The 26,312-nt window shown below is 45.0% G+C and overlaps 1 protein-coding gene across 1 annotated transcript in view; it reads right to left on the bottom strand.

Moving 5' to 3' along the window:
* Positions 1 to 26,312, bottom strand: part of LOC115132420 (ephrin-A2-like) — a 27,948-nt gene extending 1,636 nt beyond the window's left edge. The window contains exons 1-3 of the mRNA XM_029665053.2: positions 24,746 to 26,312; positions 8,967 to 9,259; positions 8,063 to 8,128 (exon numbers count right to left, since the gene is read on the bottom strand). Of these exons, the coding sequence (XP_029520913.2) occupies positions 8,063 to 8,128; positions 8,967 to 9,259; positions 24,746 to 24,936 (550 nt within the window). The 5' untranslated portion in view covers positions 24,937 to 26,312. The remainder of the gene's footprint in view (positions 1 to 8,062; positions 8,129 to 8,966; positions 9,260 to 24,745) is intronic.

Here is a 26,312-nt window from a genome sequence, read left to right as displayed (position 1 = left end):
AGAGGAATGGATGAGACTGAGGCAGGAATTCCTTTAACCATAAAGTGGCATATTTACTGAGTAGTCTGTGATGGATTCATGGACGCACAGAACTTCTGGATCAGATGGAGTTAAGGAAGAGAAAGCAGCTAGATCAGGCGATGGCAATTTCCTCCTTTTATGGAGTTGAGATCTGTCTGACATTTCCACCTGACCTAATTAAAGCGCCCCTGGCCCAGCTGAGTAAATGGCAATGAATTAAAGGATTATTCCACCAACTCCATGGGCCTTTTCTACAGCCACCCCGGAAATTTGTTAAATTCCACACTCCTCAAAAAAGGCTCATTGCTCCCCGTCCTCTGTCATCTCAGGGAGAGGAATTAGTCGGGCAACTGGCCGGTTCTTCACCTGGATCTCCACTGATCTAACACGACCATCGGTCCCAGGAATGGTCTTAGTTATACGGCCCACCGGCCAGGAGGCTCGAGGCAGGGTCCACCATCATTACTACTTGGCCAGTTTCCAGGCTGGCCATTTCTCTCCGCCATTTCCCTCTGTGCTGTAGACTTGGTAGGTAATCCCGAATGAATCGGGCCCAAAAATGGTCAGCTAAGATTTGGCTGTGTCGCCACCGGCGTCTGCCTATGAGGTTGGTATCAGCATACATGGCTTGAGGAAGTGACGCATCTCGGCGTCCCATCAAGAGCATATTCGGTGTAACCGATTTGTTGGTCTATCAGCTGATCCTGGAGGCTGGGTTCCATGGCTTGGAAGGCTTCCTCCAACCTGGCTTCTCCTGCCTTGAAGTTCGTACCTCTGTCAGCCAGGATCTCGTAGGGTTTCCCCCGTCGGGAGATAAACCGCCGTAGGGCCATGAGGAAGGCTTCCGTATCCAAACTCTCCAGTAGGTCCAGGTGGACACATCTGGTTGTCAAACACTTGAATAGAATGCCCCAGTGCTTTTCCACACGACGACCTAACTTGATCATCAAGGGGCCAAAGCAATCTACTCCTGTTGACCAGAAGGGTGGTTTAAGGAGACGCAAGCGAGCAGGGGGTAAATCTGCCATTTTGGGAACCGTAGCTCTGGCCCGCCATCTCTGACATTCTACGCAGGCGTATTGGTGCTTACGAATGGCTCCTCGTCCTCCAATTATCCAGTACTTCCGCCTCATCTCCTCATAGACCCTCTCTGGCCCTTGGTGGAGAAGCCTCTCATCATAACTCTTGATGAGGAGCCTGGTAAGAGGGTGTCTGGAGTCAATGATTGGGTGGATAGCATCTGGGTCCAAAACCTCTGCTTGGCGCAGCCTCCCTCCGACTCTGATCACTCCAAGGATTGGATCATATTCTGGGGCAAGAGAGAGAAGGCGGCTGTCCTTAGCCACTTCCCTACCGGCTTTCAGAGCTTTTAACTCCTCAGGGAAGCTAACCGCTTGTGCTTGCTGGAGGAGTAGTGTCTCTGCCGCGAGGGAGGTGGGTATAGAAGCCACCCCATCTGAGGTCTGGTTTGTGGCGGTGATCAGATCCGGCAGTGTTTGGGATTGTGTTAGGTCAGGGAGAGCCGTTGTTGGTTCCGTATAAATGCTGTAGCATTGGGCGGACCTCCTTAACTCATGAGCTTCAGTTGGTTGCGGAGGGGCCGTACGCCTGGGGGCTGTCGGCCACTCGTTCTCTGGTTGGGACAAGAATGGTGGTCCCAAGCTCCAGTGATGGGGTTGAGCCAGTTCCTGAAGGCTTTTACTTCTAGTAATGTCATCAGCAGGATTGTTTATGCTATCAACATACCTCCAGTCCTGGACTTCTGTTAGGTCTTGGATTTCCGCAATGCGAGTTCCGATGAACACCTTATACCTGCAGGACTCCGACTTGAGCCAGGTCAATACAGTGGTCGAATCACTCCATTAGATGACCCTTTGGATTGACAAGGTGAGCTCGGCTCGCAAGGTAGAGGCCAACTGGGCTCCGGAAAGGGCAGCACTGAGTTCCAGCCTAGGCATTGACAACTGCTTCTCGGGTGCGACCCTGGACCTGGCCATGACAAAGGAGACATGGGTGTGGCCTGCCATCCTCCACTCTAAGATAGGAAACCGCCCCATAAGCTCGCTCCGAAGCGTCACAGAACACATGCAGTTCCAGGCATGATCCCGGTTGGTCAGCACAGGATGGTACACAACATCTTGGCATTTGGACATCAGAGAGCTCCGTTAACTCCGTTTCCCAACAGATCCATCGTTCCACTAGGTCAGCCGGGTGGATTGGTTCATCCCAGTCCCTCTTGGTCTGCCACAGGTCCTGGATATACCCAAGGGGATCGTATTGACTGGCCAGGGTCCGATAGATGGTGCCCAGAGTGGGGGTTTCGGTACTCGGGGATGAGCGGTGCTTATACCCCAGGGTATCCGGTATGCAGCTCCACCTCAGTCCTAGAGTGGGTTCTTCTGGGTTAGCACCAGACTGCGTTAGCCATAGTTCACTGCTACTGGACCTAGCTTGTGGCGGGAGGTGCTGGATAACCTCCGCTCTGTTACTAGCCCACTGTCGGACCTCAAATCCCCCTTTGGACAGGAGATTCCGTACTTTATCAAGGAGTGCTTTCGCGTCAGCTGTGGATGGGATGCTCTGTAAGCAGTTATCCACATAGAAGGCATTTTCCACTGAATCCAATACTTCTGGGTCACTGTCGGGATGCTCCCGTGTGTGTCTCTACAGAGCGTATATGGCACAGCAAGGATTGCAGGTGGTGCCAAATGGGAGTACCTGCCATTCATAGATTGTGGGCTCTGCATCTCGTTCCATATCTCGCCATATGAACCGGAGCAGTGTGGTGTCGGAAGGCAGTAAACGAATCTGATGAAACATGGCTTTGATGTCTCCACTGATGGTTGTAGAGTGCTGCCGGAACCGGAGAAGGACACAGAGCAAGGAAGGACCTAAGGTTGGTCCGGGGAGTAGACAGTCATTCAGGCTTTGACCAGCTGCTTGGAATGAACAGTTGAAGACAAGTATATACTTCCCACCATGTTGCTGGATAACATGGTGAGGGAGATACCAGGATTCACGGAGTGCGTTTCCCTCTTCATGAGCTGTCACTTCAGTGACGTAGCCTGCCTTCACAAGGTTATGAATCTCTCGGTTATGAACTTCTGCAAGCTCAGGATTCTTCACCAGGCGTCGCTCCGTTCCACGCAGTAGTGGGTGTACAGCCCGTGTCGTGGTTGCCAGAGGAGGATGGTTGGGCACCCGTAGCAGTGGGGTTGCATACCTGCGAATGCCATCCATTTCAGTGGTGGTGGTGCTCTTCTCCAGGAGGTCTAATGCATAGGAGTCATGTTTCGAGCGAGTGACCTCCTGTAGCTTCCAGTTGGAGAAGGTGTCCATCTTCCAGAGCATCTCAACATTCCGAAGGAGGTCAGTGGCTGCATCTGGATTGCTTCTGGTGAAGAGGACTTGCTGTGACTGTACTGCTTGGGTGGAGAGAAGTAGATGGGATGGACCTTGCACAGCCCAACCCAAGGATGTATGGACAGCAATGGGTCCTCCTTCTGGTCCAGCTCGTATAGGCTCAGTCGGGGTGACGAGATGTGGGTGGTCTGACCCAATCAGGATAAGTGGTGCTACTCTGGCCAGGTTAGGAAGAGGCAATCCTCGTAGATGAGGATATTGTTTCTGTAGAACACTTACCGGGCAGGGGTGCTCTGCGAGATTCAAGCCATCTGCCGTGAAGGCATTGGTGATGTTATAGGCCACTTCCCTGTTTCCTGAAGGTGAAATGCTAAAGGTTACAGCAGAGCCTTTCATTTGGATAACATCATGTCGCACCGTTCTGAGATTAAGGGTTTCGGGGATCCCCTCCAGGTCAAGCTGACGGGTGGCCGCCGTGAGAATGATTGTTCTTTCTGACCCATCATCTAGAACAGAGAATGTATCAATGCTTCTCCCTTCACTTTTCAGAGTGACCTTGACCACCTTCAACATGACCCTTGGAGACCGGTTCTGCTAGTCGAGGTACAGCTCCTTTGCAGCTCCTACCATGAGCATACTCTGCTCCTTCTTTGCTTGGGGAATTAGATCATGCAACACGGTGAGATGGATTTCTTTACAGCGGTTGCAGGGTTTCCTCAATGTGCAGGTCTCCGCCTTATGGCTACGGGCACACTTGTAGTATCGCTCGCCTGAAGTGATCCAGGCCTTCAATTGAGTTTGAGTGAGCTTTTTTACTCTGGGGCATGAGCCCTGGAAGTGCCCCTTACTATTGCAATATGGGCAGTAAGGCTGAAATTTGATGTTCTTGCTCTTGAGAGGGGTCTTCTTCCCGGGTTCCTCCCCGGCCTCACTATTTAAGTACATGGTAGTGGGATTTGGCCTTGTCTGTCCCTCCTGGCGTTCAAACTCCTTCCTTCCCCCGGTGGCTATGGCTGAGATTGTGGCCTGGTGAGCAATGCTCTTCGCCTTTGCCTTCACCTCCAACCATGCGGCCAGGTCTCTGAGAGCATAGGTGCTTCTCGAGCCCTCTTTCAGGATGCCCTTATTCAAACAATGTTCAATGAAACTGTCTCTGAGGTACACTGGAAGTTTGCTAAGAAGCCTGTCCACGTGGGAGCCACATTTCAGCTCGTTCCCGTCTTCTCCTTCAACGGATTGGAGCATCGAGGTCAGGGATTGGACAGCCAGGGAGAATTCTTGGAAGGCAGCATGGTCTCCCATTTTAATTGGAGACGTGTTCAGGATGTTGTTTAGTTCATTCTGGACTAGCTGACGTGGCTCACCATATCTCGCCTTCAGGGCCTGGAGAGCAGCAGTGTATGGTGTTGTGGAGTGCATAAAGGATTGGGCCAGCCTGTATGCACTGGGAAACCGCAAATGATCCATTAGTACTTGGTATTTGTAGCGTTCTGACAGATGACTGTGAATACCCAGTAGACTCTCCAATGCCATTTCCAAAAGGACAAATTCACTCTCCTTTCCGTTTTCAAAGTATGGCAGTTTGGGTCTGGGAATTCCATAGGCTGAGGCTACTAGAAGTTTCATAATGTTGGCTCCCTCTTCTGGTTGCATGAAGGACAAACCCGGGACTTCTGATGAGCCCACTGTGGCCTCATTGGGACGGTCCCCTACTGTCCCAGACCCACCATTTGTGGCAGCCGGAATTGGGCGAGAGCCCTCCGACCTGTTGTTTGAGGACTGGCCTGGCACTGGACGAAAGGAACGATTTGCCTTGGTTGGTAATTGGCGGAAAGGCGAAGGAGTGATGCTTTGTCCAGATGGAGGAATGCTAACTTGTGTCACTGGCATAGAGGGTGTTGGCGGAGCGGCCTGTCTCCCGTGCTCCGTGTTGGCTGTTGACCCCGGAGCCTACGGGGGCTGTGTGCCATGCTGTACCAGAGGGGCAGATTGGGAAAGAAAGGCAGACAGTTCAGGTCCATGTGGAGGGGTGGTCAGGTCAACTCCCTGTTCGTTCCTCTCCAGGAAGGATGAGACCATCCGTGCCTACTCTAATTCCCTTCTGGCTTGACGGTGCCGTCGCTGCTGTACCAGGTCCTTGGCAATGAATTCCCGATCCTGTAGAGCTCTACGGGCCTGCACATCCAATTGGTGACATCGTTCATCAGCCTGTCGTTCCTCCTCAATCTGACGCTCAATTTCTTCCAAAGCTAATAGTTTCATCCTCTCTTGTAGGACAGCGGTCTGTGAATCGCTGAGGGCTAGTGAATGGCGGCTGCCATGGCCACTACCAAAGGGGTATCCACTGGTCGAACTCCCACTCCGTCTAGAGTGCTTAGACGATTTCCCATTAGTTAAGGAGTGAGCGGAGCCTGCCTCTGGAAGCTGGTCGACCTGTGCGGTGGGAGTTACCTCCTCCATAGGTTCTTCATGTAGACCACTTTCCTGCTCCAAAGCAGTTTCCGGTCCTTGGCTCAGAGGGGATGGTTGATGGCTGAAACGTATAGTTGATCCATCAACTCTTTGAGCTCTGGTGGGCTTGCCCTTTGATGTCGGAAACTCGACCACATAATCCTTAAGATAACCAGGTGCTTGCCTTGTTCTTCTGGTGCTGCTGGCGGTTGAGGATGAAGCATTTGTTGCTTTAGGCTTAGCTCCCGGATATTTCCTTTGTTCCAAGACCTTTCCCTCAGCTGCTCTCTCCTCCTCCCTTCTTCCTTCCAGTGGAGACAATTCTTCCCTCTCCGCCTCCATTTCCTTTTCACCTGTCTTTGGTTCAGTCATCATCCGGCTCGAAGGACCATTGAAAGATTAGTGGAATCTGTGTGGGTAGCTGGACAGGTAGGATGACTGACAGTGAAGGTGAACAGGTGGTCACGTGTCAGGTGACAGAGGAATGGATGAGACTGAGGCAGGAATTCCTTTAACCATAAAGTGGCATATTTACTGAGTAGTCTGTGATGGATTCATGGACGCACAGAACTTCTGGATCAGATGGAGTTAAGAAAGAGAAAGCAGCGAGATCAGGAGATGGCAATTTCCTCCTTTTATAGAGTTGAGATCTGTCGGACATTTCCACCTGACCTAATGAAAGCGCCCCTGGCCCAGCTACATTTAAAGGAGAGGAGTCATGTCTCTATTAGGAATTACATTTAAAGGAGATGAGTCATGTCTCTCAGGAACTACATTTAAAAGAGATGAGTCATGTCTCTATTAGGAACTACATTTAAAGGAGAGGAGTCATGTCTCTATTAGGAACTACATTTAAAGGAGAGGAGTCATGTCTCTATTAGGAACTACATTTAAAGGAGAGGAGTCATGAAGATGAGGTTTCTATGTCAGTCAGAAAAAACAAGTAATTACAGAGGAGAGGAGTCATGTCTCTATTAGGAACTACATTTAAAGGAGAGGAGTCATGTCTATTAGGAACTACATTTAAAGGAGAGGAATCATGTCTCTATTAGGAACTACATTTAAAGGAGAGGAGTCATGTCTCTATTAGGAACTACATTTAAAGGAGAGGAGTCATGTCTATTAGGAACTACATTTAAAGGAGAGGAGTCATGTCTCTTATGAACTACATTTAAAGGAGATGAGTCATGTCTCTTAGGAACTACATTTAAAGGAGAGGAGTCATGTCTCTATTAAGAACTACATTGAAAGGAGAGGAGTCATGTCTCTATTAGAAACTACATTTAAAGGAGAGGAGTCATGTCTCTTAGGAACTACATTTAAAGGAGAGGAGTCATGTCTCTATTAGGAACTACATTGAAAGGAGAGGAGTCATGTCTCTATTAGAAACTACATTTAAAGGAGAGGAGTCATGTCTCTAGGAACTACATTTAAAGGAGAGAAGTCAAATCAAATCATGTCATGTCATGTCTCTATTAGGAACTACATTTAAAGGAGAGGAGTCATGTCTCTATTAGGAACTACATTTAAAAGAGATGAGTCATGTCTCTTAGGAACTACATTTAAAGGAGGGGAGTCATGTCTCTATTAGGAACTACATTTAAAGGAGATGAGTCATGTCTCTTAGGAACTACATTTAAAGGAGAGGAGTCATGTCTATTAGGAACTACATTGAAAGGAGAGGAGTCATGTCTCTATTAGAAACTACATTTAAAGGAGAGGAGTCATGTCTCTATTAGGAACTACATTTAAAGGAGAGAAGTCAAATCAAATCATGTCATGTCATGTCTCTATTAGGAACTACATTTAAAGGAGAGGAGTCATGTCTATTAGGAACTACATTTAAAGGAGAGGAGTCATGTCTCTATTAGGAACTACATTTAAAGGCGAGGAGTCATGTCTCTATTAGGAACTACATTTAAAGGAGAGGAGCCATGTCTCTAGGAACTACATTTAAAGGAGAGGGGTCATGTCTATTAGGAACTACATTTAAAGGAGAGGAGTTCTGTCTCTATTAGGAACTAAATTTAAAGGAGATGAGTCATGTCTCTATTAGGAACTACATTTAAAGGAGATGAGTTCTGTCTCTATTAGGAACTACATTTAAAGGAGATGAGTCATGTCTCTATTAGGAACTTGAAGGAGAGGATTTCTGTCTTTCTACTGTCCTGTCTTCTCTTTGTGTGTTTGTGTGTATGTATGTGTGTGTAGTTAGAGCGTGACTTACCTGGGGGTCTGACATACACCTTCAGCCTCAGACATGGCCTCCCTACATGGTTAGGATGAGGAGATGCTGACAGAGAGAAAGAGAGGGAAAGAAAATGAGATGGAGATAGTTTGTAGTTTGCTATGTTGGTTATGCCACTGTGAATGGGGTCCAGGTTAGACCTGGGTGATCCCACTACATCTGGTGTCCATGAGGTTGAAAGGGAGATACACACAAAGGGAGACACACACACACACACACACACACACACACACACAGTGAGAGGATAAGAAGAGCCAAGTCTGACCTCAGAGCAACATAAAAATCTGCTGCTCAGAGGAAATAACCATGACCCTTCCTCTGCCCTCCCTCCCTCTACCTTTCTCTCGTTCCTCCTCTTCTCTCTCTCCTCATAGCAGTAGTAATACATATACTAGTAGTTGTACTGTAGCAGTAAGAGGAGTAAATCCTAACTTACATTGAAGTAAAAAATTGTACTTCGTCATGCATTCATGTCAAATTCGACTTAAATGGACTTTTCGACTCACCGCATAATATGTTGTTGTTGTACTGCAGTACTACGACATATTTCTCACATTTATAGTAGTAGTACTGTAGTAATACAAGATATTACTCACATGTATAGTAGTAGTACTGTAGTAGTACAAGATATTACTCACATTTATAGTGGTAGTACTGTAGTAGTACAAGATATTTCTCACATTTATAGTGGTAGTACTGTAGTAGTACAAGATATTACTCACATTTATAGTGGTAGTACTGTAGTAGTACAAGATATTACTCACATTTATAGTGGTAGTACTGTAGTAGTACAATATATTACTCACATTTATAGTAGTAGTACTGTAGTACAAGATATTGCTCACATATTAGTTATATTGTAGTGGTCCGATATATTACGCACAGATATAGTAGTATTCATGTCCTGGCCTGAACTCGAAGCCCAGGGAGAAAGGCGTAAACAGCTGGAACTTTTCTGAGAAGCGCAGGGGACCGTCAGGACCGGTAGGACGGTTGCACTCCCAGCGTTTGAATCCCCTCATCCTGTGTTGACAGGAAGTGTACCCCTCATGGTTGACCATGAACAGGATATAGCGTTCCATTCGACCGTGAGCCGGAGGGCCGTTGGTGTAGAATGGACAGTAGATGTCGAGGTAGTCATTTATATTGACCGCAACCCTGTAGTCATGGTGGAACCTAGACCGCAACACAACAACATAGTTAAAACACTGCCACAACACAACCTCAACAAAACCACAGGGTTAGGATGGATTTACACTGCTTTCTCTTTCCATCTCTCTCTTTCTCTTTCCATCTCTCTCTCTCTCTCTCTCTCTCTCTCTCTCTCTCTCTCTCCTTGGTTCTGTTTCTCCCTCTCTCCCATTCCTCATCTCTCTCTCTCATTCCTCATCTCTCTCTCCCACTCCTCATATCTCTCTCCAACTCCCTGTCCTCAACCATCTATATCCTCTCTCCCCTCATATCTCACCTCACTCCCCCATCTGTTGTCTGTCTGTAAGCATTAATCAGAGTGCTCATCCACCGTGACCAAGCGGACACACACACACACACACACACACACACATTACACAAAGATACAAACGCATGCGCACAACTCTTTCTATCTTCTTTCTATTTAATAGTGAGGCCAGTGTGATATTGGGCAAAACATTTCTAAATGGTTTGAAACAAGATAAAATGATTTTCATGCTGTTCCAGATGTGTACCTCGAGGAATAAAAGAGAATAGATGCAAAGTAGCCCATTACTCCACCTATACAACAACACAGGACTAGGACTATACATCCTTTAAGTAGCCCATTACTCCACCTATACAACAACACAGGACTATACATCCTGTAAGTAGCCCATTACTCCACCTATACAACAACACAGGACTAGGACTATACATCCTGTAAGTAGCCCATTACACCACCTATACAACAACACAGGACTAGGACTATACATCCTTTAAGTAGCCCATTACTCCACCTATACAACAACACAGGACTAGGACTATACATCATGTAAGTAGCCCATTACTCCACAAATACAACAACACAGGACTAGGACTATACATCCTTTAAGTAGCCCATTACTCCACCTATACAACAACACAGGACTAGGACTATACATCCTTTAAGTAGCCCATTACTCCACCTATACAACAACACAGGACTAGGACTATACATCCTTTAAGTAGCCCATTACTCCACCTATACAACAACACAGGACTATGACTATACGTCCTTTAAGTAGCCCATTACTCCACCTATACAACAACACAGGACTAGGACTATACATCCTGTAAGTAGCCCATTACTCCACCTATACAACAACACAGGACTAGGACTATACATCATGTGGACACCTACTCATTGGACACCTACTCAAATAAAACGGTTTTTATTTTATTTTGACTCTTTTCTACATTGTAGAATAATAGTGAAGACTATGAAAAACTATGAAACAACACACATGGAATCATGTAGTAACCCAAAAGGTGTTAAACGAATCAAAATATATTTTATATTTGAGATTCTTCAAAGTAGTCAACCTTTGCCTTGATGACAGCTTTGCAAGCTCTTGGCCTTGTAGTGTATGATCCCCCCTTATACTGTATCTTAATGTAATGACATGAAAAAAACATTGGCTGATTATTATCAATGACTTGTTAACAAGTTGTCCAGTATAAGAAATCCTCACTGGTACCCTAGTTTATAGAAAGACCTGTGTGGGTGTGTTTCATTGTGTATGTCCTTCATTGTGTGTGTGCTTCATTGTGTGTGTGCTTCATTGTGTGTGTGCTTCATTGTGTGTGTGCTTCATTGTGTGTGTGCTTCATTGTGTATGTGCTTCATTGTGTGTGTGCTTCATTGTGTGTGTGCTTCATTGTGTATGTGCTTCATTGTGTGTGTGCTTCATTGTGTGTGTGCTTCATTGTGTATGTGCTTCATTGTGTGTGTGCTTCATTGTGTATGTGCTTCATTGTGTGTGTGCTTCATTGTGTGTGTGCTTCATTGTGTGTGTTCTTCATTGTGTATGTGCTTCATTGTGTGTGTGCTTCATTGTGTGTGTGCTTCAGTGTGTGTGTGCTTCATTGTGTGTTGAGGTAGTCATTTACATTGACCGCAACCCTGCAGTCATGGTGGAACCTAGACCGCAACACAACAACATGGTTAAAACACTGTGTGAAGTGTTTAGGTTGTGAGGATTTCTTCTCTAAAACAGAAACACAGCTTTTCTCCTCCAGTGGCCAAACCTTGCCCCCCACCGATCTAGAAATAGGCATCCGCTCAGGGGGAAACACACACATCAAGCGACGCCCATATAGTGTAGCAGCTCTGTTCCACTCTTTCCGTTTTCAACCCTGAGAATGAAGAACAATAGTAAAATGGGAAGATCTACACACATAGCTGGCCGGTCAAAAAAAATGCAACTCTCTAGCCTCATTGGGTTTCAAATAATCATATTTTTATTTTGTTGATTTACTACCATTTATGTTCTTGACATTGCGAGCTATTCACTGGTGGAGATGTAGAAGTAATCTGAATAAGGGCTGGATTCAATCCAGTCGTGCATTACAGGCACATTGCTCAATTGGAAATTACCTTTAAATGCCAAGCGTGTTTCAATGTGCGAACGGATTGAATCCCTGCGTAAGTATATTCTGTTACATACCCAATATTGGGGGTGAGTTAGAGAGAGTAGCCTAACAGAGCTGATTGAGATAGTAACAGGACTGACTGACTATAGTAACAGGACTGATATAGTAACAGGACTGACTGACTATAGTAACAGGACTGACTGACTATAGTAACAGGACTGATATAGTAACATGACTGACTGAGATAGTAACAGGCCTGACTGAGATAGTAACAGGGCTGACTGATAGATAGTAACATGACTGACTGAGATAGTAACAGGCCTGACTGATATAGTAACAGGGCTGACTGATAGATAGTAACAGGACTGATTCTGATAGTAACAAAAATGAGATAGTAAGAGGACTGACAGAGATAGTAAGAGGACCGACAGAGATAGTAAGAGGACCGACAAAGATAATAAGAGGACTGACAGAGATAGTACGAGGACCAACAGAGATACTAAGAGGACAGACAGAGATAGTAAGAGGCTGATCCAGGCACTTGTCATCTCCCGTCTGGATTACTGCAACTCGCTGTTGGCTGGGCTCCCTGCCTGTGCCATTAAACCCCTACAACTCATCCAGAACGCCGCAGCCCGTCTGGTGTTCAACCTTCCCAAGTTCTCTCACGTCACCCCGCTCCTCCGCTCCCTCCACTGGCTTCCAGTTGAAGCTCGCATCCGCTACAAGACCATGGTGCTTGCCTACGGAGCTGTGAGGGGAACGGCACCTCAGTACCTCCAGGCTCTGATCAGGCCCTACACCCAAACAAGGGCACTGCGTTCATCCACCTCTGGCCTGCTCGCCTCCCTACCACTGAGGAAGTACAGTTCCCGCTCAGCCCAGTCAAAACTGTTCGCTGCTCTGGCCCCCCAATGGTGGAACAAACTCCCTCACGACGCCAGGACAGCGGAGTCAATCACCACCTTCCGGAGACACCTGAAACCCCACCTCTTTAAGGAATACCTAGGATAGGATAAAGTAATCCCTCTCACCCCCCCCCCTGAAAAGATTTAGATGCACTACTGTTCCACTGGAGGTCATAAGGTGAATGCACCAATTTGTAAGTCGCTCTGGATAAGAGCGTCTGCTAAATGACTTAAATGTAATGTATGTAAATGTAAGAGGACCGACAGAGATAGTAAGAGGACCGACAGAGATAGTACGAGGACCGACAGAGATAGTACGAGGACCGACAGAGATGATAAGAGGACCGACAGAGATGGTAAAAGGACCGACAGAGATGGTAAGAGGACCGACAGAGATGGTAAGAGGACCGACTGAGATGGTAACAGGACGGATTGAGATGGTAACAGGACTGATTGTGATAGAAACAAGAATGAGATAGTAACAGGGCTGGCTGATAGCTAGTAACAGGACTGATTCTGATAGTAACAAAAATGAGATAGTAACAGGACTGACTGAGATAGTAAGAGGGCCGACAGAGATAGTAAGAGGACCGACAGAGATAGTAAGAGGACCGACAGAGATAGTACGGGGACCGACATAGATAGTAAGAGAACCGACAGAGATAGTAAGAGGACCGACAGAGATAGTACGGGGACCGACAGAGATAGTACGAGGACCGACATAGATAGTAAGAGAACCGACAGAGATAGTACGAGGACCGACAGAGATAGTAAGAGGACCGACAGAGATGGTAAGAGGACCAACAGAGATTGTAAGAGGACCGACAGAGATGGTAACAGGGCCGACAGAGATAGTAAGAGTACCGACAGAGATGGTAAGAGGACCGACAGAGATGGTAACAGGACCGACAGAGATGGTAAAAGGACTGACTGAGATGGTAACAGTACCGACAGAGATGGTAAGAGGACCGACAGAGATGGTAACAGGACCGACAGAGATGGTAACAAGACCGACAGAGATGGTAAGAGGACCGACAGAGATGGTAACAGGACTGACTGAGATGGTAACAGGACTGACTGAGCTATAACAGGGATGATTGGATAAGTAACATGATTGATAGAGATATTGACAGCACTAATAGAGATAGTAACATGATTGATAGAGATATTGACAGCACTAATAGAGATTGTAACATGATTGATAGTAACCAGGACTGACTGATATAGTAACAGGACTGATTGAGTTAGTAACATGATTGATAGAGATATTGACAGCACTAATTTAGATAGTAACATGATTGATAGTGATATTGACAGCACTAATTGAGATAGTAACATGATTGATAGACATTGACAGCACTAATTGAGATAGTAACATGATTGATAGAGATATTGACAGCACTAATTTAGATAGTAACATGATTGATAGTGATATTGACAGCACTACGTGAGATATATTGACAGCTCTAATCGAGATAGTAACATGATTGATAGACATATTGACAGCACTAATTTAGATAGTAACATGATTGATAGCGATATTGACAGCACTATGTGAGATATATTGACAGCACTGATCGAGATAGTAACATGATTGATAGTGACATTGACAGCACTACGTGAGATATATTGAGAGCACTAATCGAGATAGTAACATGATTGATAGACATATTGACAGCACTAATTGAGATAGTAACATGATTGATAGACATATTGACAGCACTAATTGAGATAGTAACATGATTGATAGACATATTGACAGCACTAAATGAGATAGTAACATGATTGATAGAGATATTGACAGCACTAATCGAGATAGTAACATGATTGATAGACATATTGACAGCACTAATTGAGATAGTAACATGATTGATAGACATATTGACAGCACTAATTGAGATAGTAACATGATTGATAGACATATTGACAGCACTAATTGAGATAGTAACATGATTGATAGAGATATTGACAGCACTAATCGAGATAGTAACATGATTGATAGACATATTGACAGCACTAATTGAGATAGTAACATGATTGATAGATATATTGACAGCACTAATTGAGATAGTAACATGATTGATAGACATATTGACAGCACTAATTGAGATAGATAGTAACATTGACAGCATTGATAGTAACATATTTGACATATTGACAGCACTAATTGAGATAGTAACATGATTGATAGACATATTGACAGCACTAATTGAGATAGTAACATGATTGATAGACATATTGACAGCACTAATAGAGATAGTAACATGATTGATAGACATATTGACAGCACTAATAGAGATACAGTTGAAGTCAGAAGTTTACATACACTTAGGTTGGAATCATTAAAATTTGTTTTTCAACCCCTCCACAAATTTCATGTTCACAAACTATAGTTTTGGCAAGTCGGTTAGGACATCTACTTTGTGCATGACACCTGTCATTTTTCCAACAATTGTTTACAGACAGATTATTTCACTTATAATTCACTGTATCACAATTCCAGTGGGTCAGAGTTTATATACACTAAGTTGACTGTGCCTTTAAACAGCTTGGAAAATTCCAGAAAATTATGTCATGGCTTTAGAAGCTTCTGATAGGCTAATTGACATAATTTGAGTCAATTGGAGGTATACCTGTGAATGTATTTCAAGGCCTACCTTCAAACTCAGTGCCTCGTTGCTTGACATCATGGGAAAATCAAAAGGAATCAGCCAAGGTCTCAGAAAAAAAATTGTAGACCTCCACAAGTCTGGTTCATCCTTGGGAGCCATTTCCAGATGCCTGAAGGAGGGATGGGCCAAAATTCACCCAACTTATTGTGGGAAGCTTGTGGAAAGCTACCTGAAACGTTTGACCCAAGTTAAACAATTTAAAGTTAATGCTACCAAATACTAATTGAGTGTATGTAAACTTCTGGCCCACTGGGAATGTGATGAAAGAAATAAAAGCTGAAATAAATCATTCTCTCTACTATTATTCTGATATTTCACACTCTTAAAATAAAGTGGTGATCCTAACTGGCCTAAAACAGGGAATTTTTACTAGTATTAAATGTCAGGAATTGTGAAAAACGGAGTTTAAATGTATTTGGCTCAGGTGTAACTTCCGACTTCAACTGTAGTAACATGATTGATAGACAGCACTAATTATAAATAGATATATAAAGGTAAAGAGACTAAAAGCGTATAAATAAATATTTTTCTTGTTAACAAAGTAGAGTGTTGGGCAGAAGGGTAAGCTATATTCTGAATAATTCACATTTAACACGCACGCACACACACACACACACACACACACACACACACACACACACACACACACACACACACACACACACACAGGGTAAGCTCTTGTGTGAATTATTCAGGTCAGCCAAACTGTTGCTGCTGTTGGCTGTGCTGTGTAGCTGTTTCATATTTAATGGTCCTTTTGATGTGTATTAATTAACTACTGCTAGCTCTGCTGTTTCACTTCCTTTAAACACACACACACACACACACACACAAAGACACACCTCCTTAGCCTGTGGGCCTAATGGCGAGATGAAAGAGAGGAAAGAGGAGGAAGGGGGATACAGGGGAGGAAGCGAGATACCCCTCAACTAACTGATACAGGAGTAGCTAGGAGAGGTTGTGTCGTTAAGAAGCGATGTGTGTGTGTTCCTCTGGCGCTCTCGTTTTAATCCTTGTATAGGGGTTGTGGTGGGAATCTGCACACCATGCTAAATCGATACACACCCTTTCACTTTAAAGAGAGTGTGTGTCTGTGTGTGTGTCCACCTTAGTATGCAGCTCAGACACAGACATAGCGGGGGAATATTTGGACTGGGGGGGGGTTACATAAGACAGACACTTAAGTGGTTTTGACCTTGGTTTACAACCCACTCATACACACCCACACATAGTCATACACTCGCACACCCACCCACACACACACACACACACACAAAACTTTATTTTAAGCACTGAGTGCGGACATGAAGGCAGCGTGTGTGTGTGTGTGGGTGTGTGTGTGTTAATGTAGATTAAGAGCCTGAAAGAGGACACATTGAACTGAGGGAAACAGGGGAATCCATATCCTTTATCCCCCCCTTCTCTCTATTCTTGCCTTCCCCTCCTTTTCCTCTAGGTCTTACCATTCCCTTTCTCCTACCATGACCCTCTCCACTTTCCCTCCTCCATCTCCTTCTCTTCCCTCCATCTCCTTCTCTTTCTCCTTCTCTTTCCTCCTCTTCTCTTCTCTTCCCTCCATCTCCTTCTCTTCCCTCCATGTCCTTCTCTACCCTCCATTTCTTTCTCATTTCGCCATCTTCTGTTTTCCTTTTCTTACTAGTTGTCCTTCCTCTTCTCTAAGCAGTTCCTTTTCACCATCTCTCACTCCATCCCTCAGTAAAAAGATCAAACAGGCTGTTTGCCCTCCCCCCTCTCTTTCTCTCTCTTTCTGGCAGGATGACAGCTCTCACTCGTCCCAGGGCAGGCCCTTATGTAAACAGCCCCATCGCACTCAGGCTGTGTGTGTGTGTATGTGTGTGTGTAAACCCTCTCATTACCATATCAAAGCCTGTGATCGCTCCTCTCCTCCCAGTGTTAGAGTGGCATATTAATAGTTGTGGAGGTTAAACTTCCAGATAAAGCAGGCTGATGAAGGTTAGTTCTCTCTGTTTTAAACAGTTCACTTACTTGCATTTCCCTGCGGGTGTGTGTGTGTGTGTGTGTGTGTGTGTGTGTGTGTGTGTGTGTGTGTGTGTGTGTGTGTGTGTGTGTGTGTGTGTGTGTGTGTGTGTGTGTGTGTGTGTGTGTGTGTGTGTGTTTGCCGATTGAAGAATATGATACAGGACTGGGCTTTGATTGGTCCTACCCCGAGGCTCTCAGATGACCTTCAGCAACTTTCTCAACTTTCTTCTCTCATCCACCACTTCTCTCCTCTCACATCCCTCTACACTCTCCTCTCATATCCCTCTACACTCTCCTCTCATATCCCTCTACACTCTCCTCTCATATCCCTCGACACTCTCCTCTCATATCCCTCTACACTCTCCTCTCATATCCCTCTACACTCTCCTCTCACATCCCTCTACACTCTCCTCTCATATCCCTCGACACTCTCCTCTCACATCCCTCTACACTCTCCTCTCCTCTCATATCCCTCTACACTCTCCTCTCACATCCCTCTACACTCTCCTCTCATATCCCTCGACACTCTCCTCTCACATCCCTCTACACTCTCCTCTCCTCTCATATCCCCTACACTCTCCTCTCACATCCCTCTACACTCTCCTCTCACATCCCTCTACACTCTCCTCTTTTATCCCTCTACACTCTCCTCTCACATCCCTCTACACTCTCCTCTTTTATCACTCTACACTCTCCTCTCACATCCCTCTACACTCTCCTCTTGTATCCCTCTCTCCTCTCGGGACTAGTTGTGTACGGTACTACCCCTCTCCTCTTGTATCCCTCTCTCCTCTCGGGACTAGTTGTGTACGGTACTACCCCTCTCCTCTTGTATCCCTCTCTCCTCTCGGGACTAGTTGTGTACGGTACTACCCCTCCCGGGTATGAGAGGGTTGGGAAAGCTTATTGGAATAAATTGACTAAAAGTATGTAACTGCTCCAGTGATTTTGATGAAATTGAATAATTGAATCTCACAGTAGATGCTTCACATTTGTCTGATTGACTGACGACTATCTAACTGATTAACCAACTGACATAAACATAAGAGTTTTCTCTCCCTCCATCCCTCTCTCCACCCACCCATCCTCATGTGTGTCTACTGTGGTAGCCTGACTTAATCACTCAAAGCTGGAAAACACTTAGAGGCTCTTCACTAAATCCATATTGAACACACATCCATATCAAAATGAGGTTATATCTGCGGGCAGTTTGCCACATCTTTGATCAATAATATCATTTCTGTTTTATTAATAACTCCAAACACTGACATGCCCCGTAAGCACTTTACCAGAAAACAAGCAACCATAACCCCCTTCTGCCCCCAACCCTTTACCAGACAACCTCCACCCCAACCCTTTACCAGACAACCTCCACCCCAAACCTTTACCAGACAATCACCACCCCAACCCTTTACCAGACAACCTCCACCCCAACCCTTTACCAGACAATCACCACCCCAACCCTTTACCAGACAACCTCCACCCCAACCATTTACCAGACAATCACCACCCCAACCCTTTACCAGACAACCTCCACCCCAACCCTTTACCAGACAACCACCACCCCAAACCTTTACCAGACAATCACCACCCCAACCCTTTACCAGACAACCTCCACCCCAACCCTTTACCAGACAACCACCACCCCAAACCTTTACCAGACAATCACCACCCCAACCCTTTACCAGACAACCACTAACCCAACCCTTTACCAGACAACCACCACCCCAACCCTTTACCAGACAACCACTAACCCAACCCTTTACCAGACAACCACTAACCCAACCCTTTATCAGACAACCACTAACCCAACCCTTTACCAGACAACCACCACCCCAACCCTTTACCAGACAATCACCACCCCAAACCTTTACCAGACAACCACTAACCCAACCCTTTACCAGACAACCAACACCCCAAACCTTTACCAGACAATCACCACCCCAACCCTTTACCAGACAATCACCACCCCAAACCTTTACCAGACAACCACCAACCCAACCCTTTACCAGACAACCACCAACCCAACCCTTTACCAGACAACCAACAACCCAACCCAACCCTTTACCACATAACCCCCAACCCTTTACCAGACAACCACCACCTATAGAGGATTCTCTAACCAGACAACCAGCATCTATAGCGGATTCTCTAACCAGACAACCAGCATCTATAGTGGATTCTCTAACCAGACAACCAGCACCTATAGATGATTCTCTAACCAGACAACCACTATCTATAGAGGATTCTCTAACCAGACAACCAGCACCTATAGAGGATTCTCTAACCAGACAACCAGCATCTATAGCGGATTCTCTAACCAGACAACCAGCATCTATAGCGGATTCTCTAACCAGACAACCAGCACCTATAGATGATTCTCTAACCAGACAACCACTATCTATAGAGGATTCTCTAACCAGACAACCAGCACCTATAGAGGATTCTCTAACCAGACAACCAGCATCTATAGCGGATTCTCTAACCAGACAACCAGCATCTATAGAGGATTCTCTATCAAGACAACCAGCATCTATAGCGGATTCTCTAACCAGACAACCAGCATCTATAGAGGATTCTCTAACCAGACAACCAGCATCTACAACGGATTCTCTAACCAGACAACCAGCATCTATAGCGGATTCTCTAACCAGACAACCAGCATCTATATAGGATTCTCTATCAAGACAACCAGCATCCTTTCTAACCCATTTGTCTGTCTCACTGTATAAACTTCCTCTTTTTCTCTTCAAATGATTTAACACATTTCTAATTTTAACCCTCTTATGTCTCTCAGCTTTCTCTACTGAAATGTCGTCTTGAGGATTAATAAAGTATGAACCTATCAGCCTATACATTTGAAAGTCTAAGTGATTTGACGGTAGTTTAGAGAAAGGCATTTGGCTAATAACACTTTTATCAATGTCTACGTACAAAACATAGAACTAATTTCTAAATAATTTGACACTCTTGTAGTGTAGATGGATCATTAATACATTATTATTTATATTAATAATATAAAGTATAAATTATTTGTAGAGTACAGGGTTACAGCTGAGGTTAGTGTGTGTGTGTGTGTGTGTAGTGGGGGGGGGGGGGGGGGGTAGAGCTAGGCTTAGAGACGAATGTGGAAGCATTACAGGAGATGTTCTTCTTCACAGCTGAAACATGTTAAAGCTGAATAGTACATTTGCGAAATAGCACAGTGCACACACACACACACCTGAATGAGGATGGCAGAGAGAACATGAATTATACATCCAGGCAGTCTCTCTGAATTAGTGAGAAAGTAGGAGGGAGAAATTGTGCCTCATCACCTCCTCAAGACTAATAAAGACAGCAGTGTGTGTGTGTGTAAGAGGGGGGGGGGGTAATTCCCTCTCTCCCCAACCAGAGAGAAAACAGTCTTTGAACTCTGAACCAATGAGGAGATGTTGCTGGGAGCATTTTCACACCAGCTGTGGCACACACACACACACACACACATCTCTGAAAACCTCTCTCTCTCTCTCTCTCTCTCAGACAGACAAGTATTTTCTCTCCAATTGTGTTTCTCTCACAGATGTAGACAGCAAGAAAAACTTCAGAATAATAAGCTATCACTATCCCTTTCCAAAACACACACACACACACACACACACTAATGCTTAAAGTTAGTGGTTGGTCACCATGAGTAAACACACCCAAAGCGTGGATTACAGTCTGTCCTTGTCCATAGGACCTCTTTTAGGGTAAGGAAACGAATAAGGCATGTAATAAACTGGGTAAACTATCCCTTTAAGAAGCCCAGCATAAAGCTGTTAGTAATGTTAGAAGGTAGCTGCACCGCCACTTTCTCAGCAGTCTAGTTTTTAGGACCGACCCAGTTTAGAACAGTGCACCATCTCTAACACACACACACAAAGACACACAGTTCTGGGATCTGGAAAGAAGACAGAAGTGTGTGTTTGAAGTGTGTGTGATCAAACAGTGAGTATGCAGCTCCACAGCCGTACGCCACAACTCATACCTCACACACTCCTCCTGTAACTCCTCCTGTAATCTCTTTATCTCCCCTGTCTTTGTCCCCGCCTTTCTTATAGTCTATTTCTCTACTTCTTTCCTTTCTCACTCCTGTCATTTCATTGTCGTGTGTGTGGGTGGGTGGGCGTCTGTGTCGAATACCTTCTTTCCATGTTTCCATGTAATATTGAATGTTTCCATCTAATATCTCTAGTATATTGTGTTTCTAATGCAGTACACCAGATATCTTGTATATATCTGCTATCTTTGACATCTACTATCAGGTATTGTATAGATCAATAAAAACAAAGAAGGCTATGAAGTTACCAGTATAATGTGTGTCCCTCAGTGTTATTTCATTGGTTGCCGCCTTGAAAATCAATGATGAGCAAGATATACAAGAACCTTGAGCATTCTCTCCAGTGGCAACCTTATCAGGGAGGGGTCTATATTAAATACAATTATTAGCTGAACACACCCTTTAAGTGCGTCATACATTTGAAGATTCAGTTAATCATGTGGTGTGTTTCAATCCAAAGTGCCACGTGGTGTTAGTGAATTTAAAAGAAGGGAAATATCATTGTGAGCAAAATGATTAATCATATCACTTCAGTACATTCTTTTTAAGTGATTGATGACCTTAGATTTCAGCATTTGTGGCCTCCATTTCAGAAAAACCTCAACCTAAAATGTTTCATTGTGGAACGAGTGCGCTGAGAGTGGGCAAGCAAGTTCAGGAAGTGAGTGTTTAAATACAAAAACAAGAAACACAAACAATGACATGAACTGGAACAGAAACAATGGCGCCTGGGGAAGGAACCAAAGGGAGTGACATATATAGGGAAGGTAATCAGGGAGGTGTTGGAGTCCAGGTGAGTCTCATGAGGCGCTGGTGCCCGTAACGATGGTGACAGGTGTGCACCATAACGAGCAGCCTGGTGACCTAGAGGTCGGAGAGGGAGCACACGTGACACATTGGTGTTACCCTCATTGGTGTTAATACTCCTACTGGTGACACAATGTTATCATAAGTCATTAAGGTACCATGTTAGTTGATTTAGAATGGGAAGATGCAACTAAATACATTGAAATAAATACACATCTAGAAGAATGAAGTACTTTTTCCCCAAAGTGCCCAAATGTCACCGTAATTCAAGAAGGACCTGTCAGTGAAGCGAGATCAGATTAAGAATAAGGGGATATTTCAGACAAGTGCCTCCATCTTTTAAAATGTATCATGAGTGGTGATGTGATTGCAATATCAAACACACACACACACACCACTAAAAACAGATTTCCTAACAAAGTTTGCTGAGTGAAAGCTGTTCCGAGTCCTGACAAATGTTTTATAGACGTTTAACATCATCTGTGAAGCTAAACCAAGTGGAAAACAGATTGTGTACACCAGCAAAACATCTCTTCCTGTCTCTCTCCATATACTTTTTCTCATCCACCTCTCGCTCCACAACTCTTCTCATTCTCTCCTTACAACCTCTGTCTCCCTCCCTCTCTCTCTGTAAAAATGGTGTACTGAGAGCTTACACAAACACACACACCAGAAGCTTTGATTATTGTATTGTAATCAGGTCAGAGACGTTAATAGGCTTTTGTTGTCTTGTCTCCTGTTTCTTGTCTCCTGTTTAGAAGTGTTTGTCATAACTGATGTACATCAGTCATAGTGGAAATAAAAGGAAGACAGACAGACAGGCAGGCAGACAGAGGCTGTTTCATGTCGAACAGAGAAGACAGTAAGATGAGACAGAGAGACACACACAAACACACAAAGGTTTGCTGTTCCATGTAAGTGTATAGTAAAGATGTGTGTGTCAGAACAGATACATGGATGTGAATGTGGCGCAGGGGACAGGAGAGACTGCACATGGCTAAGTCTGTGTGTCTGACACAGTTGAGAGGAGAGTAGGCCTTTCTGCACACACAGACACACACACTAGCTACTATCTTCCCCTTTCAGTGTCTCTCTGAGGACATCCATCCCATAGCATGAAACCCTCTGCAATCATCATTAGGGACCTCTGGAGGAGGATGTAGAGAACCACAAAGCCTCCCAGAAGAGAGAGGAGAAAACGTGATGGGGAGAAATTGGGATGGGGAGAAAACGGGATCAGGAGGAAACGGGATGGGGAGGAAATAATTACTTTGAAGGATAAACCCTGGGATTAGATTTGGCTATTCTCTGAGGCTATAGAGACAGGATGTGTGTGTGTGTGTGTGTGTGTGTGTGTGTGTGTGTGTGTGTGTGTGTGTGTGTGGTTTGAAACTCATCTCCTGTTCATTTGTTTCTGTATAAACAAACTTTTCCATCAACCTCCCATCACACATTAATTCAGCGATACAACAATAGCATTGCACAAACAAAGCACGCTGTCTGATGTAGCATGTTGACAGAGGGAGGAGGGGAAGTGTCACGTTCTGACCTTTATTTCCTTTGTTTTGTCGTTATTTAGCATGGTCAGGGCGTGAGTTGGGGTGGGCAGTCTGTTTGTTTTTCTATGATTTGGGCATTTCTATGTTTCGGCCTAGTATGGTTCTCAATCAGAGGCAGGTGTCATTAGTTGTCTCTGATTGAGAATCATACTTAGGTAGCCTGGGTTTCACTGTGTGTTTGTGGGTGATTGTTCCTGTCTCTGTGTTTGCACCAGATAGGGCTGTTTTAGGTTTTCACGTTTCTTGTTTTTGTTAGTCTGTTCATGTATAGTTTTCTTCATTAAAGAACCATGAATAGAAACCACGCTGCGTTTTGGTCCGCCTCTCCGGTCCGCCTCTCCTTCAATGGAAGAAATCCCTTACAGGAAGAGCAGAGTGAGAAAGAGAAAAAAAGAAGGAAAGAGACGGAGAGAAAGAGAGAGGAGAGAGAGAGGAGACTCTTCCTCCTTGCCTGTTAAATATTTGAGCACTTGTGGAGAGACAGAGCTGTTAGCTGAACTAAATCAGCAGCGTCGGTGTGTGTGTGTTGCAGGGGGAGACAGGGCTGTTAGCTGAACTAAATCAGCAGCGTCGGTGTGTGTGTGTTGCAGGGGGAGACAGGGCTGTTAGCTGAACTAAATCAGCAGCGTCGGTGTGTGTGTGTGTTGCAGGGGGAGACAGGGCTGTTAGCCGGTTAGTGGTAATTCAACCGTGATAGAGTGGGAGCACTTTCACTGTTTATATATGTACCTGAGAGAGAGAGAGAGAGAGAGAGCGAGAGAAGGGAGGGAGGGAGGCTGTCCAGTCTGTCAGAATTCATTAGACTGACAGAGCGAGGCTGCTCTGCACCATGTCAATGAGACCCAGCTAACCACAGCATTGTGTGTGTGTGTGTGTGTGTGTGTGTGTGTGTGTGTGTGTGTGTGTGTGTGTGTGTGTGTATCAGCTATACTCAATAACTAGAGAGGGAGGCATGATGCCCTCATTGTCTATCAGAGACAAAAGGAGCTTTCAGCTCAATTATAGCATCCACACACACACACACACATGCACAGACTGTATCTTCCTACCTGGGGTTCGTGCTGTTCCAGTAGACAGCATGGTGGTCGAAGATGATCTGGTCTTCAGCCCAGACGGACAGACAGGAAGACAGGACAGTCAGACACATCAGAACCACCTGCGTCACGCACGTACACATGCTCCTCTGACCAGGCCGAGCCGTCCACCTCACACTCCTCAAACCAGTTACACACAACATCATAGTGTCCACTTGAAGTCTGCTTCGCTGGATATGTTAGCTTACAGTTGAGTTGGAATATCCAGTGCATGGACCGTCTCAATCAGTGTCTGAGCATTCAAAGATCCCAGTCCATTCCGATTGTTCCAGCCTGTTAGTGGAAACAGGGTGGCAGAGGTCGTAGTGTGCAGGACTTTGAATCCAGGACTTTGTAATGCGGTTTGAATCCAGGTGTGTTGTTTTGGCGTGTTTTTGTTTACAAACCTTATTTGAACCTTGACCACTTTGCTAGCATGCCCAAAGCTAACCTTACCCTAACCAATTGCTAGCATGCCCAAAGCTAACCTTACCCTAACCAATCGCTTGCCCAAAGCTAACCTTACCCTAACCAATCGCTAGCATGCCCAAACCTAACCTGTTGCGCTTGCATGTTGCGCAAATCACTCAATCTCAATCAATACAGGAAGAGTGTCTATGTTCTTGCCAGGGTCTGAGACTTGTCCTCCCTTATCCTCTCTGTACAACTTGTGCTCCCCTGAATATGACATCCAAACGAGTGACTTTCATTCTCCTGAATCCACGCGTTTATCTTAAGTCCACTGTCTGTTCATTGATGATTGATTACATTGATGAGACATTGTTATTATTTGACATATTTCTGTATTTCTATCAATCCTGGCGTTGATGAATTATCAGCCATCTCACGATGTCATCCTCTCTCTATCGATCACACACCATCAGCACAAATAGAAACCTCTTCTCTCCACTCCTCTCCTCCACTCCACAAAGAGACGCGAAGCCAAATCCAATCTGGGTTTAATGTCGTCTGGGGACCGAACATCCTGACTCCCCTCAGCTCGCTGGGACTGAGCTGTCTTCCGTAAGAGATATATTGGTTCGTAACAGTTTCCTCAGGGAGTAGTTTTGGTACTGAACACTTTCTTCAGTGAGAAATTATGTTTTTGGTGATGAAGGTTCCTCTGTAAGATGTTTCGGTACTGACCAGTTTCTATCTGGTCCTGAACACCTCCCTTTATTAAGGGAGGTCCATTTGAATATTCTTCAGATGTCCGTTCGGGTCAATAAACCACGACAGGTTAATCGTTTCCTCAGTGAGAGTGGTTGGTTGGGTCCTGTTATTGCTGCTCGTTTTCATCAGAGATCACCAGCTATCACGCTCCTCCCGTCCCAAGTTCCTCTTCTGTCTGTTTCTGCTGATTTGGATGTAAAATACAATTCGGCTTCATGGTCCACACTCCACAATGTTCTTTACGGATCAACACACAGAGACTGGCAGAGACACACACAGACTGGCAGAGAGACAGACCGACAGAGTGAATAACGTGGCGATCCTTCCAACAGTCTCTCATGGTGACAACACTCCTCGTGGTGAATCTGAT

The sequence above is a fragment of the Oncorhynchus nerka genome, linkage group LG5, assembly GCF_034236695.1.
Source record: "Oncorhynchus nerka isolate Pitt River linkage group LG5, Oner_Uvic_2.0, whole genome shotgun sequence".
Classification (NCBI taxonomy): domain Eukaryota; kingdom Metazoa; phylum Chordata; class Actinopteri; order Salmoniformes; family Salmonidae; genus Oncorhynchus; species Oncorhynchus nerka.
Note: the sequence above shows the minus strand (reverse complement) of the source record. Positions and strands in the feature narration are given on the sequence as shown.